The sequence below is a fragment of the Pelophylax lessonae genome, assembly GCF_965119305.1.
Source record: "Pelophylax lessonae genome assembly, chromosome: 9".
NCBI classification, from domain to species: domain Eukaryota; kingdom Metazoa; phylum Chordata; class Amphibia; order Anura; family Ranidae; genus Pelophylax; species Pelophylax lessonae.
This window is the reverse complement of record NC_138776.1, coordinates 249,287,120-249,311,434: the sequence shown is the minus strand read 5'-3', so window position 1 is coordinate 249,311,434 and position 24,315 is coordinate 249,287,120. Positions and strand designations below refer to the sequence as shown.

At 46.2% G+C, this 24,315-nt stretch overlaps 1 protein-coding gene across 1 annotated transcript; it reads left to right on the top strand.

Moving 5' to 3' along the window:
* The first annotated feature begins 403 nt into the window (after positions 1-403).
* Positions 404-23,238, top strand: LOC309562630 (uncharacterized protein). The gene is made up of 5 exons (XM_082266886.1): positions 404-510; positions 7,032-8,624; positions 10,359-10,485; positions 16,432-16,545; positions 22,078-23,238. Exons 2-5 carry the CDS (start codon positions 7,044-7,046, stop codon positions 22,956-22,958), a joined length of 2,703 nt encoding a protein of 900 aa, XP_082123012.1. The 5' UTR covers positions 404-510; positions 7,032-7,043; the 3' UTR covers positions 22,959-23,238.
* The last annotated feature ends 1,077 nt before the right edge of the window (positions 23,239-24,315 follow it).

Below are 24,315 nucleotides of genomic sequence, written 5' to 3'. Positions count from 1 at the left end.
AGGTCCCCCCAGACCTTCAGAGCGCATGCGCCGCTCGCGTGAGCGGCTGCATGCACTGCAAATATCTCCTAAACCGTGCCGGTTTAGGAGATATTAATTGTACCTACAGGTAAGCCTTATTATAGGTTTTCCTGTAGGTAAAAGTGTAAAAAAGCGGGATACTACCGCTTTAAATATTGGGACAGTCCTGTGGAATCCAGGACATTGCAAAGGCATATGCTTGCTAAATACTCGGACTCAATCAATAATATATCAGTTATTATAAAATGTATTATTAAACTGCTATCCTATAAACTTTCTTAACGGCTGGGCAGCATCGCCCACAACCAAGATGGCGACTCATCCACTTCCTTGCCGTGACGTCACGAGCCTCTACACCGCGCTGCTCCTGAATGGCAGCAGAGGCACTTCCGGTGCGGACGGTGTCAGGTGTGAGCCGCTGGCAGCAGCCCGGAGAAGCCGGTAATTCCTGTAAATGCCTCGGTCCGGCCGTTCCTCTCTATTGTCCAGGTAAAACGTGTGGACCGTCAGACACCCGAGGTGTGGAAGGACTGCATGTCCCAGAATGCACCGCAGTGCTGGAGAGAGGCAGGGGATGCTGGGAGTTGTAGTCCCCCAGGGTGCTTGGGTTTTTTCCATTACCTTGACCAATGCTGATGTTGAACTTCATGCAGTCAGTGATGGTCAGGTGGTGTTTGGAATAGGTTCATGAGATATCCCGGCGTGCTTTGGGTCGTCGATGCAATTCTCACACAGGTCTCATGGGGGCGACATCAGGTTTGGGGCATTACTTGGAGCCCCGTGCCCTGAAAGCCATGAATTATTACGGAAGTCCTCCTTAGAACTTGATTCCGGGACGGCCAGTGACGTCACCCCGCTGCCTCGGCTCCCGGTCACATGACCAGAATTCAGATACGTCGACGATGTCTTTTCAGCACCGACCATGTGATCAGATCTGTGGTCATGTGACCGGTCCCTGGTAGAAAGGGTGAGTATATCTGGACATTTGTGACCCCCCCTAGGAGAGGCTGTCCTGACGGTGAACGATCCCCATGGCAACGGGTCATGTAGAGGAAGGATCCTCAAACTACGGCCCTCCAGCTGTTGCGGAACTACATGTCCCATGATGCATTGTAAAACTCTAACATTCACAGACATGACTAGGCATGATGGGAATTGTAGTTCCTGAACAACTGGAGGGCCGTAGTTTGTTTGAAGACCCCTGGCACAGGTGTCAAACTGGCGGCCCTCCAGCTGTTGCGGAACTACAATTCCCTTGAGGCATTGCAAGGCAGACTGTTACAAGTATGACTCCCACAGGCAGAGGCATGATGGGACTTGTAGTTCCGCAACAACTGGAGGCCCATAGTTTGAAGACCCCTGGTGTAGAGCAGTGATAGGGAACCTTGGCACTCCTGATGTTTTGGAACTACATTTCCCATTAAGCTCATGCACTCTGCAGTGTAGTTTAGCATCAAGGGAAATGTAGTTCCAAAACATCTGGAGTGCCAAGGTTCCCCATCACTGGTGTAGAGGGTTCCCAGCTCCGCCCCCCACCTGGAGGAATGAGGGGTAGGGTCACTCTACTAAGAAAGGGCAAGGAAACGGGTCCGACCCTCTCTGTACCTTACAGTACTTGATGGACTGTGCCCCAAATACCTAAAGACATTACTACTCCTCATCGGGGGTGGATAAAAATCAATAATTTCTTTTTTTGTTGTTTTTATTTATTTATTATTATTATTATTATTTTTTTATCAAATATATTTTAATAAAATGCTTTTAGAGTAAAAATTGATCTAAAGATAGTTTTCTATTTAGAATACATTCAGCATGAAATGGAGCTTAGTTATCTACATTGAACAATAAACGCAACACTTTTGTTTTTGCCTCCATTTTTCATCAGCTGAACTTAAAGATCTAAGACTTTTTCTATGTACACAAAAAGCCGATTTCTCTCCAATATTGTTCACCAAATCTGTCTAAAGGCCCGATCGGCCGATTTTTCGGCTTGTTAGTATGATGCTTCCGACAGCCGACAGCGCACTTTCGGCCGAACAGAATCTGTCGTGCAAGCATTAAAATTTTTGTATGCCGACACCAGAGCGGCCGATTGTTCGCCAGTCAGTACAGAATTCGGCCGACAGACAGCAGATTAGCAAGACTGGGCATGCTCAGAGAAGAAAAAAGACACGGAAAGTTAACCATCACATGACATCACTTCTGCAGTCGGATGTTGTTGGCCAACAAAATTCGTGTGCAGTCTTTTGCACTTTTCAACAGACAAGACAGCCCGCGGACAAAAGACGGCCGATCGTTCGGCCGACGATCGGTACGTGTGTACGGGGCTTAGGTCTCCGTTTCCACTACCGCGGCTACGTAATGTATCAGTCATTAGAAAATGTATCCTATTACATTAGTAATTACTATTACTATTAGTAATTAGTATCCTATTATCCTACTATCCTATTACACCGGCTGGGCAGCGTCGCCCACAACCAAGATGGCGACTCGGTCACTTCCTGGCCGTGACGTCACGAGCCTCTACACCGCGCTGCTCCCGAATGGCAGCAGAGACACGGAAAGTTAACCATCACATGACATCACTTCTGCAGTCGGCTGTTGTTGGCCGCCAAAATTCGTGCGCAGTCTTTTGCACTTTTCAACAGACAAGACAGCCCGCGGACAAAAGACGGCCGATCGTTCGGCCGACGATCGGTACGTGTGTACGGGGCTTAAGTCTCCGTTTCCACTACCGCGGCTACGAAGTCGTGCTACTTCTAGCACGACTTCGTAGTGAAAGTAAACTGTGGCTTTCAGTGCGACTTGTCCCTCATTATAGAGGGAAGTCGCACTGAAGTCGGCTCAAATGTAGCGCAACTGAAGCCGCGGCAGTGAAAACGGGCCCGATTGAAACAAATGGCTTTTGACTTGCTGTGCGACTTGACATGTGTCAAGTCGCACTAGTGGAAACCGGCCCTAAAGGTCCTTTAAAACCGGCTTTCCGCCCCGGCGGACTCTCTTTTGCTCAGCGGGGATCGATCGAAACGTAACAAAAAAATAGAAAATCAAATTTGTTCATGATTTTAGGCCAATTTGTATTCTGCTACATATTTTTGGTAAAAAAATCCCAATAAGCGTATTTTGATTGGTTTGCGCAAAAGTTATCACGGGAAAGATTTATGTAATTTTTATTTATTTTTTACTAGTAATGGCGGTGATCTGCGATTTTTAGCGACATTACGGCGGACAGATCGGACCCCTAAATGACATTTTTGACACTTTTGGGGGGGGGATCAATGACATTACTACAGTAATCAGTGCTAAAAATATCCACTGTCACTGTAATAATGGCACTGGCAGGGAAGGGGTTAACTCAGGGGCACTCAAAGGGTTTAGTGTGAGCCTAGGGGAGTGCTTTCTAACTGTATGGAGGAGGGGCTTGTGAAATGAACACAGAGACCTGTGTTCCTATATAGAAGGATCACAGGCGCTCTGTGATCATTCCAGGGAGAAGAACGGTCTGCTGTGTTTACAACATCAGACCGTTGTTCTCTCTCAGCGGGGAGCGATCGCTGGTGCCCAGTGGCAATTGCGGCCGTCGGTCCATTGGATTGGCATCCCTAGGAGTGCTCCCGCGAACCGCCATACAGATATGAGGGTCAGCCTTCCACACTTTTGGGGGTATCAGTGACATTACTACAGTAATCAGTGCTAAAAATATGCACTGTTAGGCCTCATGCACATTGGACATTATCAAAACGTCAGTAGAAAGCTGTAAAAGGCGTTTTTCAGCTTTTTTTGCAGTAGCGTTTTTTAGCTTTTTTTCAGCTGTAGCATTTTTTAGCTTTTTTTTAGCAAAATTATACTCCCACAAAAGCTTATGGCTCAAATACGTTGATAAAAGCCGCGTTTTTTAGGTTTTATCAAAGTTAGAGCGTTTTTACAGCTGAAAAACACCTCCTAAAACCCTCTAGTTCTGGGGTTTTTTTTACAGCCAGAAAACGCGCCTGCCAAAAAAAGTTGGTAACAGCCTGTGTGTGCATGGAGACATAGGAGGAGTTTACTGGCTGCAGAAAAAAAACATCTGACGCCAAAAACAGCCGCTGTAAAAACGTCCCGTATGCATGAGGTCTTACTGTAATAATGACACTGGCAGGGAAGGGGTTAACGCGAGGGGCAATCAAAGGGTTAAGGCTGCTCCTAGGGAGTGCTTTCTAACTGTGTGTGGGATGGACTCACTGGATGAACACAGAGTCCTGTGTTCCTAAATAGAAGGAACACTGGATCCCTGTGTTCATCACTGACAGAACAGCGATCTGCCGTGTTAACATCGGCAGACTGCCATTCTGTTTATATGGGGAACGATCGCGGGTGGCTGACGAACATCGCGTCCACCAGACCCGCTAATTGGCTCCCCTTCTGGCCAATCGATGCGTGTGCGCACCTCCATCGGCGCGCCCCCACTATTTATTACAAGGAGCGACATACAGGTATGTCCCTTTACGTAATACAGCCGACCTACCGCAGTATAACTACGGCGGGTGGTCGGCAAGTTGGTAAAGTAGAAGACATCGAAAATAAGAGAAGGGCGCTGTAATGTTCCGGTACCTTTGGTACCCTAAATTACACTTTCCACAAGTGTATGCGCATACACCTTTAAGACTGGAGCTGTCATCACCCAGCGCCGGACTAGATGGCTATTTAAAGCGCCGGTTCTCACTCACATGTGTTCGTTCAAACACCCTTACCTGGATGCTAACCTTGCTTGAAGCTTCCATGCTTGCAAGCTTACTTCGCTGATGGAACCTCGCTGCGCTGATCCCTGTATCCCGCTACTGGATCATCCGCCTCTCCTGAACCACCCTTCGGCTGTATCGCTAATAGTGCTAAGTACCCCGCAGGGGAATTCTCTATAAACTTATACTAAGCTTACACTATCTAGCTCTGCATAGTAAAGACTGTTTATCACATCTGCATAACTAGATTGCTAGCTCTTGAGACTACTGCTACTTTTCTGCACTGGGTTGATCTCTTTAGTATGTCCACCTGCTATTCTATCATCTGCTATCATACAACATTGCTAAACCTTCCTGCATCCATCTGCTACTGTCTCACCTTCAAGTGTCTATCACCTACCACCTCCACTCAACCTATCCCTCAACCTTCATCATTGTGTTACCACATGCATAAAGTCACTCTAGGAACCAGTTTGCTAATTGTGTGTATTTACTGGCTGAAATAAGACCTTCCACACATGATGAGTCATTGAGGTTGGGAATGGTATCTCAGCATATCTCTTACATGACTACTGACGTGGAACTATTTCTGCAGCTGAAAATCCACACCATATAAGAAACGCAGGAGCGTTACAGGCGCCCCCAGACCTAGTGCAATATCACAAGACATTTATTAAGAGATTAAAAGACATGCCATACATTATACTCATGAACGTATGCTAAAGGTAAGCATAAGAAGGGTTTCTTTTTGCAATCCGGAGACCTCCAGAAAAAAAGTGTGCTTTTCAGTAAAGCAGGAGGACTGGGAGGTGTCCGTGGTGATGGGGCTGACGCGTTTCAAGGGAGAACCCTCTTCATCAGGGCCATCTGAAGTCCAGGCAACACCTAACTAATGCTAAACCTGCTCTGTGCCGCATTCTAACCCTAATCTATCGAACACTGTAAAGCAAAAATTGCCTTACTTACCTATTCTGCAACCGATCTGGTCTGGTCCCAGCATCAGCTGTCAGCGGCAGCTTCAACGTGGAGGCGGGTGCATTAGAGGCAGCCGACAACGGAAGCCCCATAGCAACTCTATTGGTGGCGTCACTTCCCACTTTGCGTCACTTCCCACTTTGTGGCTTAGTCTGTATCTGTACGTGTGAGATACACCCTTTGGATACTGTTGTTCTATTCTGCTATTTAATAAACACCCATTTAGGGGAAAGAAAGATATTAAATTGCGGCTTAGTCTGTATCTGTACGTGTGAGATACACCCTTTGGATACTGTTGTTCTATTCTGCTATTCGATAAACACTGATTTAGGGGAAAGAAAGATATTAAATTGCGGCTTAGTCTGTATCTGTACGTGTGAGATACACCCTTTGGATACTGTTGTTCTATTCTGCTATTTAATAAACACCCATTTAGGGGAAAGAAAGATATTAAATTGCGGCTTAGTCTGTATCTGTACGTGTGAGATACACCCTTTGGATACTGTTGTTCTATTCTGCTATTCGATAAACACTGATTTAGGGGGGGGGGGGGGGAATGGCGGCCTAGTCTGTATCTGCACATGTGAGATACACCCTTTGGATACTGTTGTTCTATTATGCTATTCAATAAACACCCATTTAGGGGAAAGAAAGATATTAAATTGCGGCTTAGTCTGTATCTGTACGTTCATTTTACAGCCGTTGTTGGTCCTCTCCTGCACACAGCTTCAGTCGCTGAAGAGTGGACCGGATCAGTTGCAGAATAGGTAATCACATTGAGTTTTGCTTTACAATATGGCAGCGAGCAGGTTTAGCATTAGGTAGGTTTTCAACCAAAAAAATGGCCCCTGCCCCCACGTATAACTGGCCTTCATAGCAAAAAGCGCATGGAAGGGCAACGCATTCAAGATTAGTTAGGTTTTGCCTGGACTTACACTTTAAGCTATGAAAATTCTCAGACGACAGACTACAACTTTGGAAGTGATGTAAAGTGTTGTATTATAATGTATTCTTTAGTTTCCGAGCATGTACAGTCCTAGTCTTTTTAGATTTTTTTTTTTGTGGGACGAATACTTTACTGAATAAATGAAAATTGTGCATTCTGGTATTTATATGAGAAAAATTCACGTGTGTCCCATTCCCTTCAGATGAACTGTCTTGATCAGCTCTCGAAAGCTGTGTACTAATGATGAGATTATTGTACGATCGATTTGAAAGGGGTATTTTTCGTCCAGTTTTCTGATCGTGTGTACTAGGCATTAGTTGAAAAGTTCTGGTTAGCAAACACTGATTGGTGTGACGTTTTATTGCCAACAGATTAACTGAACAATGGATCAGCATAGTGGAAACAATGCATCTCAGTCACAGAGCACTAACCATTCATCAACCATAAACAATCCATCGTTGCCTGTAGGTTCAGGGCAGCAAGCGTCCATCTTGCAAGTTGGTGGTCAGTCTTTCCTGATATTGACCTCAGGGCAACTATCGTCTCCACTGCAGGGTCTTGGACTTAATTTGGTACCAGTTGGTGGACCTGATGCATCCTTAATACAGACTGGTGGACCCCAGGAACAGCTTCTTCAAGTAAGGGGTGTTCAGCCAGCTATCGGTCAGATCAGTGGAAGCAAACCTCTCTTTAACCAAACTGGAAGAGTTCAGCCCAACCTTGTCCAGATGCGTGGTCCTCTGCCTGCTACTATACAGCTTGGCCCTTGTGTTCAGCCACAAACTGTCCAAGCCAATGAGCTAAGGTTTATATCATCTCAGTCCATCAGTCCACTTGACACCAAAGTTCAAGCTGGCGGCCTGCGATCTTCATCGATTCAAGGTGGACATACAGTTTCACCTCGATCGGCAACTTTGCAAGTTCGTGCTCCCAAATTTACAAGTGAATCTTTAGTTGAGGACAGAGTTCAGTCAGTTATAACCCAGACTGGTGGTGCTATGCCTCTCTTAACCCAGACTAGTAGAGCTCAACAAAGGACTGTCCAGATTGGTGGCCATGTGCCTTCCTCAGTCCAGATGGGTTCTACCACTCTGGGAATGGTAAAGACTAAAACCAGCAAAATCAAGATTCAGACTATGACAGAAAAAACATTTCATCCTGCTCTAGTTCAGAACAGTGGAACAATGCAACCCTCAAGCCAGACTGGAAGATTTCAGCCCAGGATCACCCAGTTTGGTAGGCTTCAGCTTTCCTCGGCCCAAGTTACAAGTGCTGTTCCAATACAGACTGAATTTTCCCAGGCCAATGCCGAAATCAAGACCGAGTCCGGACTTAAAGAGCCGGCTGAGATCAAGCCGCTAACAATCCAAGCTAGCGGACATTATGCAGAAACTGCCAATGTTATTCATTTTGGTACCCCAACAATCGACTCGAGCCTATTCCAACCATCGTTGGGACACGCTGGTGGACTCCACACCTTGGCTCCCCAAGAAAATGCAAAAAATTCTGCTTTAACCAAAAAGAACAAACATTCCTTAACAAAGAAGGGATCTAAATGTCAGCAAGACACCCCTAAATGTGCCGACGTTGCGTGCTCTGCCTATAATCTGATAAAAATGAAGCACGCTTGCACTAACACAACCAAGATGAGCAAAAGCATCGGGACGCAAGCGAAAATTCCATTAAAGAGTAAAAGTCAAGCCATTCAGTTTCCTGAGGACAGTTATGTGGAGCCTGAAGTGCCAACCTACCAGGAATGTTCCACGCAGTCTGAGGAATCCTTCTGGCCCAGAGAAGTTGATTTTCGGCAGAGCAGAGAATCTCATCCCTACCAAGTTGAAATCGTCCAAGATCCTGAACCGGAGAACGCCAGCGTATTTTTTTCTGGGGCTTATCACAGGGACAGTGATGAAGTGTGGAACATGGAAGGAGCCGTGAAGTGGATACACAGATTTTATGAGTCTGTAAGTATGCCTTTTACAACTAAAGGAAGAATGCCAGCCAAATAGGAACATCTTAATTAGGTTGCTGTGATGATGTGTAAATAAAGTTCATAGCAACCTTCTTCACTTCTTATGTAGCAGTGGTGTTAAACTCCGTTTTATCATGGCCACATCAGCATTACGGGTGTCATCAAAAGGTAGGTCGTATCCGTAAGACTATAAAAATGTATGCATGGCTTTTTTTTTCAGAGAATAGGTGCAGGAGCTCAACCACACCCCTCGCTGAACTGCATTGAATGGTGGGTGTGACCAAATTGCACAGTGGGAGGATCTTAAAGGAGGGATAAATACCAAGAATGTGTTATGTGCAGAGTTCAAGGATGTGCTAGGTAGAAAGGGCAAAGTTCAGAGATGGGCTACGTGCAGAGTTCAGAGGTGCGCTACGTACAGATTGCAAGGTTCAGAGGTGCGCTACGTACTGATTGCAAGGTTCAGAGGTGCGCTAAGTACAGATTGCAAGGTTCAGAGGTGCGCTACGTACAGAGTGCAGGGTTTGGAGGTGCGCTACGTACAGAGTGCAGGTTCAGAGGTGCGCTACGTACAGAGTGCAGGGTCCGGAGGTGCGGTACAGAGTGCAGGGTTCGGAGGTGCGCTACGTACAGAGTGCAGGGTCCGGAGGTGCGGTACAGAGTGCAGTGTTCGGAGGTGCGCTACGTACACAGTGCAGAGTCCAGAGGTGTGCTACATACAGGGTGCAGCGTTCAGGGGTGCGCTACGTACAGAGTGTAGGATTCAGGGTGGGCTACGTACAAAGTGTGGAGTTCAGGGGTGTGCTATGTACAAATTGCAGAGTTCAGGGGTGTGCTACGTACAGAATGCAGAACTTAGGAGTGTGCTATACACATTATGCAGGGTTCTGCTCTCTTTTACAGGCTGTTCACCTCTCTCCTCCACCTCTCCCCCTTGGTGTGAGGGACACATGAAATGGCCTGGCAGGCTGGATCCGGCCCACAGCGTGGCTCGGGGTTACCACTTTTGGTACTGAAAATTAACCCTGATCCACACTCGGGATTTCCGCCAGGGAGGTTAAGGGGTCTCAGTGGGCTTCCTCGAATGGTGGACTCCTCCACTGTGACTTGTTATTGTAGCAGAAATGAAATGTACTTGGACCAAGGCAAATCCACCATGCAATTCCCTAAGAAACAAAAAAAGGTAAATATAGCTGCTTCCAGGCTCTGACATCTGTCCTGGGACTGCAGCTAATTGCTTTGTGTGCAGCTACATGCGATCTGCAGCTGTCAGCAAGCCATTCGTTTAAATTAGCTGAGCTGCCAATGTTAATCACATAATCCAGTCATTCCTGCAGCAAGAATCTGCTCCGACGCATTTCATCACTTCCGCCATGACGTCACATGCGGGAAATGAAGAAGGTTGCTATGAACTTTTTTTACACATTGTCACAGCAATTTGTTAGTGGTGGCGGAACCCTCTGAGTGAGGCTTAGTGTTCTCCATCCTCTTTGCAAAATTCATAGATTACCAAGCCATGGTCTTGGTAACCGAGGGGGCCTTATAGGTGGCACAGGGGCTGAACAGTGACCACACATAGTAATATTTATCGGCTCAGAAACATGAAGTCATGGCCTTCACAATAAATAAGACGTAGTTCCTGAATGTGAAAGAGATTTTTTTTTTCTTTTGCACAATTTTAGGAATACAGTGACAAGAGTCTTCCCGTAATCTGGTCTCTCCTTAGGAATACCCACACTTTGATGACATAGCGGTTTATTTCACAGAAGAGGAATGGGCGTGTTTAAACGATAAAGAAAAAAACCTTTATAAGAAGGTGATGATGGACAATTACTGGAACCTCATGGCTGTAGGTAACGTAGTCGCGTTTGTGTTATAGGTGAAAAAGTACACCCAGGTCTTCATGACCTATTTGATGTTTCCCAAAACCTAACTCCAGACAGACGTTGCACTACCAATCTGTCACTCTGTACAAGGTACTGGCAGACAACTACACAGACTGTCTGCAAGAGCCGTGAATTTAACCTGCAATGCTTTGCAGGCTCATAGTAAAAAAAAAAAATAATAAATGCACATTTCTCATTCATTCATTGACGGGCACAGTTTCTGATATTATTAACCATTGGGTTATACTGCCCCCTACAGGAGTAGGACACTAGGAAGAAAAAAGTCTGGCTACACCCATGGGCAGTCCCAGGGGGTATATTCCCTCTCTCTGTTATAGGCACTCAGTTTTTTTTCTGCCTAGTCAGGAGTAAGGACCTAGTTCCTTGCTGGGATCTCTGGTCCTGGCAACATTTTTTTCTTTTAGATAGAACAGAGTCTCCTGCTCTGGTGGAAAACCTGGAGATCACAATGCGAATTCTGCGAGAATTCGTCTGGATTCTGAATTTTCAGAAGTCTGCTCTGGTTCCTTCCACGAAGCTGGACTATCTAGGCCTGACTCTGGACTCAGCCTTAGCCAGAGTGCTCCTCCCTCTGGACAAGCTCCAGAAATTGCAGGGTGTGATTCGTCTCCTGCTGTCTAGCAGATGGTAATCCCTCCGGACTTGCATACAGGTGCTGGGCCTGATGGTGTCTACCTTCGAGGTGGTTCCGTTTGCACAACTCCATAGGAGGTCCCTGCAAAGGGAGGTTCTGACCAAATGGGACAAGACCCTACAGTCTCTAGACAATCAGATCCGGCTGAGCCGGGGAACGAAGTAGTCCCTGATATGGTGGCTTCATTCTCCAGCGCTGGGCAAATCTTTCCTCCCCTTGTATTGGACAGTGGTCACCACGGATGCCATCCTGTCCAGCTGGGGAGGCCTCTTCGGGAAGTATTCTGCTCAGGGGATCTGGAACCTGGAAGAGTCCAGACTTTTCCCGATCAATGTGCCGATCAGACTGTGTCTGGGCCATTGGATGGATCGTCTTCAGGGTTGTTGTCCAGTGCGCATTTATTCAGACAATGCCATGGCCGTGGCTTATGTCAATCACCAAGGGGGCACAAGAAGTGTCCTGGCGGCTCTGGAGGTAGCCGGCGGTCTAAGGTGGGCAGAACAGTTTGTTCCAGCCCACTCCGCCGTACACTTTCCCGGGGTGGAAAATTGGCAGGCGGATTACCTCAGTCAGCAGGCGTTGGACCAAGGGGAGTGGTCCCTTCATCCGGAGGTGTTTCATCAACTGTGTCTTCCGGTGGGGCACCCCCGAGGTGGATCTGTTGGCATCTCGGCTCAACGGAAAGGTGCAGAGGTTTGTGGCTCGATCAAGGGATCCTTTGGCGGAAGCCACAGATGCGCTGGTGGCCTTGTGGGGTCAGTATCGGCTGATTTACGCCTTCCCTCCTTTCATGCTTCTGCCAAGACTTCTACGCAGGATGGAGGCAGAAGGAATTCCAGGCATCTTAGTGGCTGCGGACTGGCCTCGCAGGGCTTGGTACGCCGATCTGGTGCGGCTGGTTGCTGATGTTCCTTGGAAGCTTCTTCTCAGGGAGGGTCTGCTGTCCCAAGGACCGATCTTCCATCCTGATTTACAGTCACTGGCTTTGACGGCTTGGCTGTTGAACACTAGGTGCTGAAGGATAGGGGTTTATCTGAGTCAGGGATTCCTATCCTGTTGAAAGCTAGGAAATCTATTTCTAGGAAGATCTACCATCGTACATGGTGTGAGTCTCTTGCCATTCATCCTCGCTCCTTCTCGGTGGCTCGGATCTTGACCTTCCTTCAACGGGGGGGGGGGGGGGGGGTTAACAGAAATTGGCTTCGAAATACCATCAAGGGCCAGGTGTCGGCTTTGGCGGTCTTCTTCCAATGACCTTTGGCCACATACTGCCTGGTGCGTACCTTTCTTCGGGGGGGCCGACATTGGTTCCTCCAGTGTGGGCTCCGTTGCCGCCTTGGGATCTCAATTTGGTGCTTTCATTTCTCCAGAAGCCTCCCTTTGAGAATCTGCGGAAGATTCCACTGTTTACACTGTCCCAGAAGGTGGCCTTTTTGGTGGCTATCACCTCTGCACGCAGGGTGTCGGAACTGGTGGTGTTATCCTGTCGTTCACCTTACCTGGTGATTCACAGGGATAAGGTGATTCTTCCCCCTGTCCGTCGTTCCTTCCAAAGGTTGTCTCTGGTTTTCATTTGAATGAACACATTGTGTTGTCTTCCCTGTGTCCCAGGCCTAAACATCCAAAGGAAATTGCCTTACATACCTTGGATGTGGTCTGGGCAATTAGGGTGTACCTGGCAGCTATGGAGTCTTTCAGGAAGTCAGACTCTATTTGTGCTCACGGATGGATCTCGTAAAGGGTTGTCCGCTTTTTCTGCGACCGTTTCCATATGGATCAGACAGATGGTGATTCAGGCCTATTCCATCAGGGCTTAGGTTCTTTCTTTCCCTTTCAAGGCACACTCTACTAGAGCGCTTGGTGCCTCCTGGGCTTTCCGTCATCAGGCATCAGTGACGCAGGTCTGCAAGGCGGCCAACTGGTCATCAGTGCACACTTTCTCAAAGTTCTATAAAGTGGATGTGTTGGCGTCTGCGGATGCTTCTTTTGGCCGCAAGGTTTTGCAGGCTGCTGTTTAGAGGACCTGGTTTATTGTTTTTATTCAGGTGGGCTCCAGTTGGTTTGGTTGAGCTCCTGTCTTCCTGGTTGGCTATAGTTTAGCCTTGGGAATTTATTTTTCGCTGTTCTCACCCCTCATGTTTTACACTGCTTTGGGACGTCCCAATGGTTAAGAAAATCTGGAGCTGTGTCCAAGAAAGAACAAAAGAGAAAATGGGATTTTTAACCTACTGTAAAGTCCATTTCTTTGATGTTCATTGAAGGACACAGGACCCTTCCCCTCTGTGAAGTTGTAATTCTCCTGACACTGCTTGTAACTAAACTGAGTGCCTATAGCAGAGAGAGGGAGTATACCCCCTGGGACTGCCCATGGGTGTAGACAGAATTTTTTTCTGCCTAGTGTCCTACTCCTGTGGGGGGCAGTATAACCCAATGGTTAAGAATATCAGGAGCTGTGTCCATCAATGAACATCAGAGAAATGGATTTTACTGTAAGTCAAAAATCCAATTTTTTTACCTGCAAAGAGATGTGCATTTATTTTTATTTTTACAAAGGTGAATTTATCCTTTAACTGTAGAGAAAAGTAAGGTCACTGACACCTGGCAGTTCATTGGTCTAGGCAGGTTTTTTTCTGCCTGTTCAAGCCCAGTCTCATTTGCTAGATGGGGTCCTAATGGCATTCCCGTCACATGTCATCCTGGTTAGGGTACCAGTAAGACCAGACAGGCCTGGACTCGCACACCAGCAGCAAAAGTCTGTACAGGAGCTCTGAATGACTGCAGGCTCTTCCCATTTGTAAGAAGAAACCCCACCAGTCTGTAACTGGAATCCATTCTTGAGCTGTGCGTTCTGATTGCCCAAGCACCCTTTCACTGCCAACACTGGCTCTCCGCTTGTCACTTACTGCATTTACAAAGTGACAATGCTACTCTCCCATTTCAAAATGTTATGTTTTGGAGGCTAATATGTTGACCTGGGTATTCTTTGCAGCTGTGTTGAGAAATGTCTATTGCACAGGATAAAATTTACACACATGGGAAAAAGTCACAATGCTGATTCCTTCCACTCCCTGCCCGCTCTGTTTAGACCCCTGGTTCACAAACTGTGGCCCTTTGGCACATTTTGTGTGGCCCTCTGGGCTCCTGCAGACACTAATTTTGTGTTTCTCTAGCAGTGATTTCTAGCATATGCATATCATATGTCTCATGTAATGTGTTTTCCAATCTGTGACTATCTCCCCAAGCATGTCCCCAGTCTCCAACAACTCCTATAGCATGTTCACAGTCTCTTACCATCTTTGGTATCATGTCCAAATTCTCTGACCACCACCTGTATTGTGTCCACATTCTCTGACCATTTCCTGTATCATATTCCAAGTCTCTGACCATCTCCTGTGTCATGTCCACAGTCTCCGACCATCTCCTGTATTGTATCCACAGTTTCTGACTTTTTCCTGTATCATGTCCTAAGTCTCTGACCGTCTCCTATATCATGTCCAAAGTCTCTGACCGTCTCCTGTATTGCATTCACAGTCTCTGGCTATCTCCTGTATCATGTCCTAAGTCTCTGACCATTTCTTGTATCATGTCCAATGTTTCTGACCATCTCCTGTATTGTATCCGCAGTCTCTGACTATCTCCTGTATCATGTCCTAAGGCTCTGACTATCTCCTGTAATATGTCTGCAGTTTTTGACTATCTCTTGTATCATGTCCACAGTGTCTGACCATCTCTTGTATCATGTCCGCAGTCTCTGTCTGTCTCTTGTATCATGCTCACAGTCTCTGACCATCTTTTGTGTCATGTCCACAGTCTCTGACCATCTCTTGTATTATGTCCGTAGTCTCTGACCATCTGTTGTATCATGTCCACAGTCTCTGACCATCTCTTGTATCATGTCCACAGTCTCTGACCATCTACTGTATTATGTCCGTAGTCTCTGACCATCTCTTGTATCATGTCCACAGTCTCTGACCATCTCTTGTATCATGTCCACAGTCTCTGACCATCTCCTGTATTATGTCCGTAGTCTGACCATCTCTTGTATCATGTCCACAGTCTCTGACCATCCCTTGTATCATGTCCACAGTCTCTGACCATCTCTTGTATCATGTCCACAGTCTCTGACCATCTCTTGTATCATGTCCGCAGTTCCTGACCATCTCTTGTATCATGTTGAGGGCCCCACTTGAGGCCCCCCATATCAAGAAAGTTGACCACCACTGGGTTAGACACAGCCCCTGGATTTCCAGGTAGAGGGAGAGAGTCTTAAGGCAAACAGATTCTGCTTTGCTCTTTTTAGAAAACCTGTAAAAACATGTTGCTGGTATTGGGTGTACATTAAATTATAAATTGATTACTTAGATATTATACGAATGGTAAAATAATAAATAAATAAAGATAGATGTTTAAAAACCATATAGGCTTTTCCCCCCTGGCACTGAGCTCCTTCTCTTGTCATCTGGCAAATGGCAGAGCTTCTATTGCCTACTGAATTCCTGGCATTTGACAGTTGAATGACAGGAGCAGGACTTAGCACCAGGATGGAGTTGAAAAGGGAAAAGTCCTGGCAGTCCAACATCTTTACAAAACCCCGTAAGGTGGTGTATGACAGCCTCAGCCTGGGCTCCAACCAGGCCACGGCCCTGATGCGTTTCACTCCAGAGCTTAGTCATGGGGATAGAATGAGCTTAAAGAGACCCTGTTAAATCTCTAGAAGACAGAGACTTGCCTCTCTGGTGGTCCATGTCTCCTGCCTTCCCTCCATTCCAGTGCTGCACTTTCCATGAGCCTCTTGGCATTTGACACTTCCTAGAGTGTCGGTTAATTGATTCCCTAGTCTCAGACCTCCAGAAGTGAGTATAATGGAACTTCTGTGGCAGGAAGCTGATGGTTTTATATCTTCAGAGACCTGAAAGGTAATCTTGAGGTGGACATTCGTAGAATCCCGCGTGCCTGGGGGCACTCCAAAGGGACTGAGGGATAGATTTTAAAACACTGCTGCAAGGGCCCTGTACTTCAGAGCTGTTAGGTTACAAATGGTTCAGGGCAAGGCGGTTCTCTTTGTGTAGTTCAACCCCCCCAAAATCCTTTCACATCCAATTAAGCAAAGTTGGCTACAATGCCACAGCAGGTTTATCTTGCTCTCTTCTGGCCCTAAACTGCTGGGGTTTGGGTGAGACTTTACATATTGTTCCCCTTTTAATTTATTTGTTCTGAGATGGAATGATTGCCTATTGAATGTTGTGTTTTATATACAGGGAAGATCAGTGTAACACCCCCATTGATATCAAAGTTTGAGAGAGGAGAAGAGCCCTACATAAGGAGCCTACAGCAGGCTGACCACAAGCAGTTCCCTGACTCAGACAGCAGAGGTCAGTAGTGGGCTCTGGGCATTGTCCGGTATCCAAATCTCTAATCCTTTTAAAGCAGTGGTTCTCCACTCTGGTCCTCGGGACCCACCAACAGGCCAGGTTTGCTAGATAACTATATTACATCACAGGTGATCTCATTTGCTGCTCAGTGATTGCAGCATTCTAGTCTGCATCTTCCCAAGGTAATACTTAAAATCTGGCCTGTAAGTGGGTCCCGAGGACTGAAGTTGAGAACCACTATTTTAAAGGGTAACTCCACTTCCATGTGAAAAATAGCAAATGAAAAAAAAAATATATATAACATGTACAATTACTACACAAGTCATATTGTAACTGAATGTTATTTAAAACTACTTTTCCTTTGCAATCTGCAGTGCTATCATTTTCTTTCAAATTCAGTTCAGTACACAGAAACTTAATTTCCTACTTGTGTGATTGGCTCCCTGATTTTCCCAGAAGTCTCCTAAGATGCAAGTCAAATATTTGACATCCCCTGCAACAAAAATGTCTTTTGGTGAGATGCTTCCTAAGGGAAATCATATCTAAAAGGATGCAGACTCTGACACTTTCCTCATAAGAGCCCCGCAAGTGCAGCAGTTGATAGATAATAATAAAATTACTCCCATTGATTTTGCACAAGGAAAAACAGCCACACAGGACAAAAGGTAGGAATCTGCAACAAAGTTTGTTCAAATCCCTGCAGTGTACATAGATCACCCAGAGGTGTTATAGAAATGAATGGGGTTTGGAGCATAGAAATTCACTTGGTGCGCTAAAAAGCGCACTTGCGGATATTAGTACACGCCAAGCGCCATTAATCCCTTGTACTGAAAAGTACAATGTACACCTCTTTTGTTTAACCACTTTACCACCGGAGGATTTTGCTGTCTTACGTTCAGGCCACTTTTTGCGATTCGGCACTGTGCGACTTTAACTGACAATTGCACGGTCATGCAACGCCGTACCCAAACAAAATTTACGTCCTTTTTTTCCCACAAACAGAGCTTTCTTTTGGTGGTATTTGATCACCTGTGCAATTTTGACTTTTTGCGCTATAGACAAAAAAAAGCAACAATTTTGAAAAAATAACAATATTTTTCTATATGAAATTCCCCCCAAAAAAATGTAAAAATCAAAATTTTTTATAATTTTAGGCCAATTTGTTTTCTGCTACATATTTTTGGTAAAAAAAAATCGCAATAAGCGTATTTTGATTGGTTTGCGCAAAAGTTATTGCGTTTACTAACTAAGGGAAAGATTTCTCTCATTTTTTTTTTTTTTAAACGAGTAATGGCGGCGATCTGCGATTTTTTTTTTTTGCGGGACTGCGACATTGCGGCGGACAGATCGGCCCCTTGACTGACATTTTTGACACTTTTGGGGGTACCAGTGACATTACTACAGTAATCAGTGCTATACATATGCACTGTTACTGTAAAAATGACACTGGCAGGGAAGGGGTTAATTTTTATTGGTGATCAAAGGGTTAATGTATGCCTGGTGCTTACTAACGTGTGTGGGGGGAGGTGACTGAGTGACACAGGGACAGATCGCAGGTTCAGCTATGCTGAACCCTGCAATCTGACCCTGTCTGTCACTTAGGAGATCTGCCCGCTTTGTTTACACAAGCGGGCGGATCTCCACACTCGATTCACTGACGATCTGGGAAGAGCGGCGGTAATCACCGCCGCTCCTCCCCTGGCCCGACTCCCGCTGTAACTGAATACAGCGGGAGCGAGCCTCCGGCGGGCGCACGCACGCCGCCGAGAGAGGGCAATGTCTGGTGAGGTAGGTCTACGTCACCAGACGATAACGAACCACTTTGCCGCAGTACAGTCAACGTGACTGATCTGCAAGTGGTTAAAGAAATCCAAGCGCGCTCGACAACAAAGAGAGAAAACAGGCCAAGCCTGTATCACGGTCGTCGTCCATAGGAGCAGTCCTGCCCAAGGCAGCGCTCTTGTTTATTTTATAGTCAGAGAACACAACCAATCCCAGACATTTATACTTTCAAAAGTACAATAGGAAAGAGGAGTGTATGTTTATGGTAAACCCGACCGTGTGCACCTGTCAAGTGAAAGTGAAACAATGCACTATTGCTAAAAATGGCTGCCAAACACGATCGTGGATTCTAATGGACTCGGCCACGCCAATTCATAAGCATGCACTCCCATCATAACCTGTTAGAGTGAATCCTATATAATATAGTTCATATTTCATAGTGATTATGCTATTGTTCTAGTAAATGGCACGATATCTGCAAAAGGAAATAGCAGTATTTCAATTATGCAGATCAAGCATAATAGAAAGCTACCAGCCACAAAATTCCAGCAAAAGGGCAGATAATTATCAAAACGATAATAATTCCACATTACAAACATATCTCCGCCAGTGAATACCGGGGCCCCGGCTGGCTGATATACATTTGCGCGATGGAGTTCGCATCGCACTGCCATAGATCCTCTCCAGAGGTAGCCGCTTAGAGCGCCCGCCATTCTGGAGATCAGGCGAGTGATATGCAGTCTCCATTTAATGGCAGTTAAAGCCATATTCGCTGTACATAGCAGATACCGGTAAATCGTCACTGGGAGACATAATGTCAATTTAAATAAAACACTTCCTAAAAAATGTCCACACAAATATTAATAAAATTGTTAATGTTTTTTTTTCTCAACAAAGGCGGAGGCACTTTTTAGTGTTCTATTTTACTTTTACATACACTGTGCAGCTGCAACAATTGCAATAAGTGTGCTCCTTTAGGTACAATAATGTGCCTTGGAGCCTTTTCTCCAGCATCACTGAACCCATGCAAACTTGCACATTCTATTATACAAATGGACTTAAAGAAGAAAAGGTTGTCAGCTGACCCTGGGCGGTACCGTGCTATTGGTCATCAGGATAGAAAGTGACAGGAAAGCCACATTTATTTGATTGTCACCAGAACAGGAAGTAAGGTGAAACCTTTTTCCGGGGACGTGTATTACAGTGACAACAGTGTAAATGGGGAATTCCCTTCACTTTGCTGTGACTTCCCCTCACTTTCCCTTGTGTCTTCAGGACTTGTTCCCAATAGGACAAAGACAGCACAAGAAAACCTGGCAGGATTTTAACTCTTCCCTATTCAATGCAAAGCTAAATAAGAAAATAATTGGCTATATACGTCTTTTTATTGACCCCGTTGTTTTGCCTGGAGTGAGGGAAATAAAGGTTAATTTTAAATTCTTCACTACTTACTAGGGTTGAGCCAGGAGTTTGCACATTTTAGCTGGCTAAAACTGAACTTCAGGAAAACTAACAGTCCTACCCTGCAGTGGGGCTGTGCCAGCATTGCAAGGGTTCAATGCTCATTTATGTCTAGGGGAACCGGGTAAAGCAGTTTTACCTACCTGATATTTAGTTCTTATGGGCTCCACTGTGCTGGTAGTCCAGGCTTTTCAGCCCCTTCTTCCCTGTACTCTGGAGGTCAGATGCCCCTGACACCAGGGCCCATAACTTTGCATTGGACACGAGGGAGCTGAGGATCAGGTAAGGTGCTCTTACCATCCCCTAGACCAGTGGTCTCCAAACTGCAGCCTGGGGGCCAGATGCAGCCCTTTGCTTGCCTTTATCCGGCCCTTGGGGTCCTGTTCCTTTCACTGATACAAGACACTATTCCCCCCACTGACACCAACGTTGGGGCACTATTCTACCTACTGACACTAATGATGGGATACTATTTATTCCAGTGACAACAACAATTGGGCACTATTCCTCCCACTGACACCAACGATTGGGCATCATCCCTCCAACTGACACCAACGACTGGGCCCCCAATGATGGGGCACTTTTCCTCCCACTGACACCAACGATTGGGCATCATTCCTCCCACTGACCTCAGTGATGGGGCACTAATCCTCCCACAGACCACAACAATTGGGCACTATTCCTTCCACTGACATCAATGATGGGGCACTATTCCTCTCACTTACACCAATGATGGGGCACTAATCCTCCCAATGACACAAATGATGGGACACTATTTCTCCCACTGACACCAATGATGGGACACTATTCCTCCCACTGACACCAATGATGGGGCACTATTCCTCCCGCAGACACCAATGATGGGGCACCAATCCTCCCACTGACACCAATGATGGGGCACCAATCCTCCCACTGACACCAATGATGGGGCACTAATCCTCTCACTGACACCAATGATGGGACACTATTTCTCCCACTGACACCAATGATGGGACACTATTCCTCCCACTGACACCAATGATGGGGCACTATTCCTCCCGCTGACACCAATGATGGGGCACTAATCCTCCCACTGACACCAATGATGGGGCACTATTTCTTCCACTGACACCAATGATTGGGCATTATTCCTCCCATTCGCACCAATGTACGGCCCCCTAAAGTCTGCAGGACAGTAAACTGGCCCTTAGTTTAGAAAGTTTGGAGACCTCTGCCCCAGACTAAATAAGCATTAGGAGCCTGCTGCTCCAAACCCCCCCCCCCCCCCCCACAGCTCAGCGCTCCAGTGAGCATGGGGGGGGGGCAGAGCAGAGAACTGGTGACTGACAGTCAACAGCTCTCTGCCCACAGAGCACTGCGAACTGAGCGATCAACAGTGATTGATTGCTCAGTTCTCAGTCTTAGAGCCAGCTGGGGACAGATGCAGTATAGGCCCAATGCTGCATCCACCTAGGTAAGTATGATTTGAAAGACGGAACAAAACCCAAACTTCTCTTTTAAATAAAATCATTCAGCAGTGTTACAGTAGTTGTTAGACTGGGGGCAACTGCAGATTCCGTTGCAGCATCTTTTTCAAATCCAGGCTTGGCGCTGCTCAGATGTAAATTGGGTTTGGACCTCAAGTATCCCTTTGCTCTAACAGTCTTTATGTTATAGATTAACCTTTTCCAGCTGGCCCCTCATAAAAATTGTAATGCCTCCAGCTTCCCTGATCATGTGACTTAAGTAATTGGCTGTTGCAGTGATGACAAGCTCATGAGCTGTCACTGTATGATTGGGAGCTGTGGGAGACATTGCAGTCACAGTGCTGGGGGCGCATGCTTAAAGTAGAACTAAACCCTCCTATCCTTTTCAACCAAGGAAGCTGCATCTTGGCTTTTGTTTGATCTGCAACTGCCATGGTGCTGCACATGTGATCAATTATGACGCCAGCCATTTGATGGTTTGACAGTTTGGTTGGAAGCACAACCAATGAGACAGTTAGCAATCCCACCATGCCGGTAATGTAACCGCTTTAAGAAAACCCTTAAGTCGATGGGTTTAGTTCCACTTTAAGCATGCTCCCAACACAAAACAGATGCATATACAATATGTGGCAGCATAGATTGAAGCCCGTTCTCTGCCCTACCACATTAATGTATATAACCAGCAGGAAGAGGTTAATGAGTTGCAGGCTGTGAATTGCTAAACAGTTCCTTTTCATGAGTAACTCGAAAGCATTTAGGAAGTTCCTGGTCTTTGGTCACTTACCGTTACAATATTGGTAACCTCTACTCTTGTTTCTGATAGATGATTCGTCAAGCCAGAATATCTTTGGTGAATGTTATAATATTCAACGCTTCTATGAACGCTTGAAAACGATCACCACTCCCATCAGGCTTGCCATGGCCGGCCTGACTGTGACCAGAATAATGTCTGACCCGTCGTCTTGTGAGCCATCTCAGGCTGCCCATGGTGAGGAGAGAATTAGAGACCCCGGTGATCAATGTCCTTTCAAGCCTTTCCTGAAGGAAAAACCAGTGATCAATGAGAGGCCCTTCCGTTGCTTCAAATGCGAGCGAACGTTCAAGAGGTTTGGCAGTCTCAGCAGTCATTATCAAAGGGCACACCAAAGCGAGAACGACCTCACTTGTTCCGAATGCGGCAAAAAATTCTCAAAAATGAAAGCTCTCCTCCTCCATTTCATGAGACACACGGGAGAGCGACCCTTCGTCTGTATAGGTTGTGGGAAGACTTTCACGTCCCAGGTTTGTCTCAACAACCATTATGGATTAAATTCGAAGAAGAAGCAGTATGAGTGCTTGGAATGCGGGAAGCAATTCAGTCTCAAACAAAGCCTCATCAAACACGAGAAGCTTCACCAAATGGATAACCACAATGTGTGTTTGGTCTGCGGGAAGGAGTTTGCGCACAAGTCCGGTCTTCGGCTCCACGAGAGAATCCACGGCAGTCATTACGCCTGCTCCCAGTGTGGGCGATATTTCAGCCGCAAAGAGGACTGTGAGAAGCACATGGTAGACCACCGGCAGGTGCAACTGTTTGTATGCTCTGAATGCGGTAACGCCTTCCTCTATGAAAGCCAGCTTATCGAGCATCAGAAACTGCACCAGAATGACTACGCCAACTTGGTGTATCCTGACCTGGTGATCAAGGTGAAGGAAGAAGATTGAACAAATGTTTAATAGCGAACTTTAGTTTGTGGGCTGAGCTACATCGGCGATATTGATTGCGTTTTTGTGAAAAGGAGGTTTTCAGGAGGTTTTTGGTTCTAGAGCAGGGGTCTCCAAACTTTCTAAACAAAGGGCAAGTTTACTGTCCTTCAGACTTTAGGGGGGCTGGATTGTGGCCATTGGGAGTAGAAAAGGTACTGACATCAGTGGGGAAAAAACAAGGCCCCATCTTTGGTGTCAGTGGGAGGAATTGGATCCTATCATTGGTGTCATTTGGCCCCATTGTTGGTGCCATTGGGAGAAATTGTGCCCCATTATTGGAGCCATTGGGAGGAATTGTGCCCCATTGTTGGTGTCATTGGGGAAATTTGTGCCCCTTTTTTGGTGTCCTTGGGAGGAATAGTGGCCCATTGTTAGTTTCATTGGGAGGAATTGTGTCCCATCATTGGGGTCAATGGGAGGAATTGTGGCTCATCATTGGGAGAAATGGTGTCATTGGGAGGAATTGTGCCGCTTCACTGCTGTCAGTGGGGGGAATTATGCCCCATTGTTTGTATCAGTGGATGAAATAGTGCCCTAATGGCCTGGATAAAAGCAAGCAAGGGGCCTCATCTGGGCCTCGAGAGGCAGTTTGGAGACCACTGATCTAGAAAATTTAAATAAACATTTACATAAAAAAGAAGTATCATGAGAACTTGAAAATTCTTGTTGAATCCCCCATGTAGCACTTAATCCTGTTCAGATGTATGCATTCGTTTTTGAGCTGGACCCACATCTTACTCCTCCTCTAAAAGCTGTCAGGAGGGAACACTGAAGTTCTGTACAGTAAGTAGAGTGAAGCAATAGGGCTGTTCTCACAGGATCCCGAAGCAGAGCTGAGGGATATTCATTTGTCCGCAGTTGTCTTGCAAGGACCCTCAGGTACTTTCTTAGTGAGTTGGAGAGAGACTAGAGTAGTAGTTGGTTGCTTGTGTTGTTCTGAAGGACAGAACAGACAACAGAGCTAATAGCCTGCTATTATGAGGAGAGAGACTAGAGTAGTAGCTTGCTGCTTGTGTTGTTGCAAATGACTACACGGTGGTAGTAACATCATTCACAACAACACAAGCCTACAGCAAACACGCCAGCTAATACTCTAGTCTCTCTCTAATTAATGTTGGCAACGTTTTCAACCGACGAACACTGTTTCGATGGTCGGCGGGCAACGGTCGGGCGATATTCGGGCCGTGTATGTTGGCAACGTTTTCGACCGACATATACTTTTTCAAAAGTCGGTGGTCGAATGATCGGGCGATATTCTAATCGTGTATTCACACCATAACAACTGAGCCAAGACCCACCTGCCTGCTATTATGAG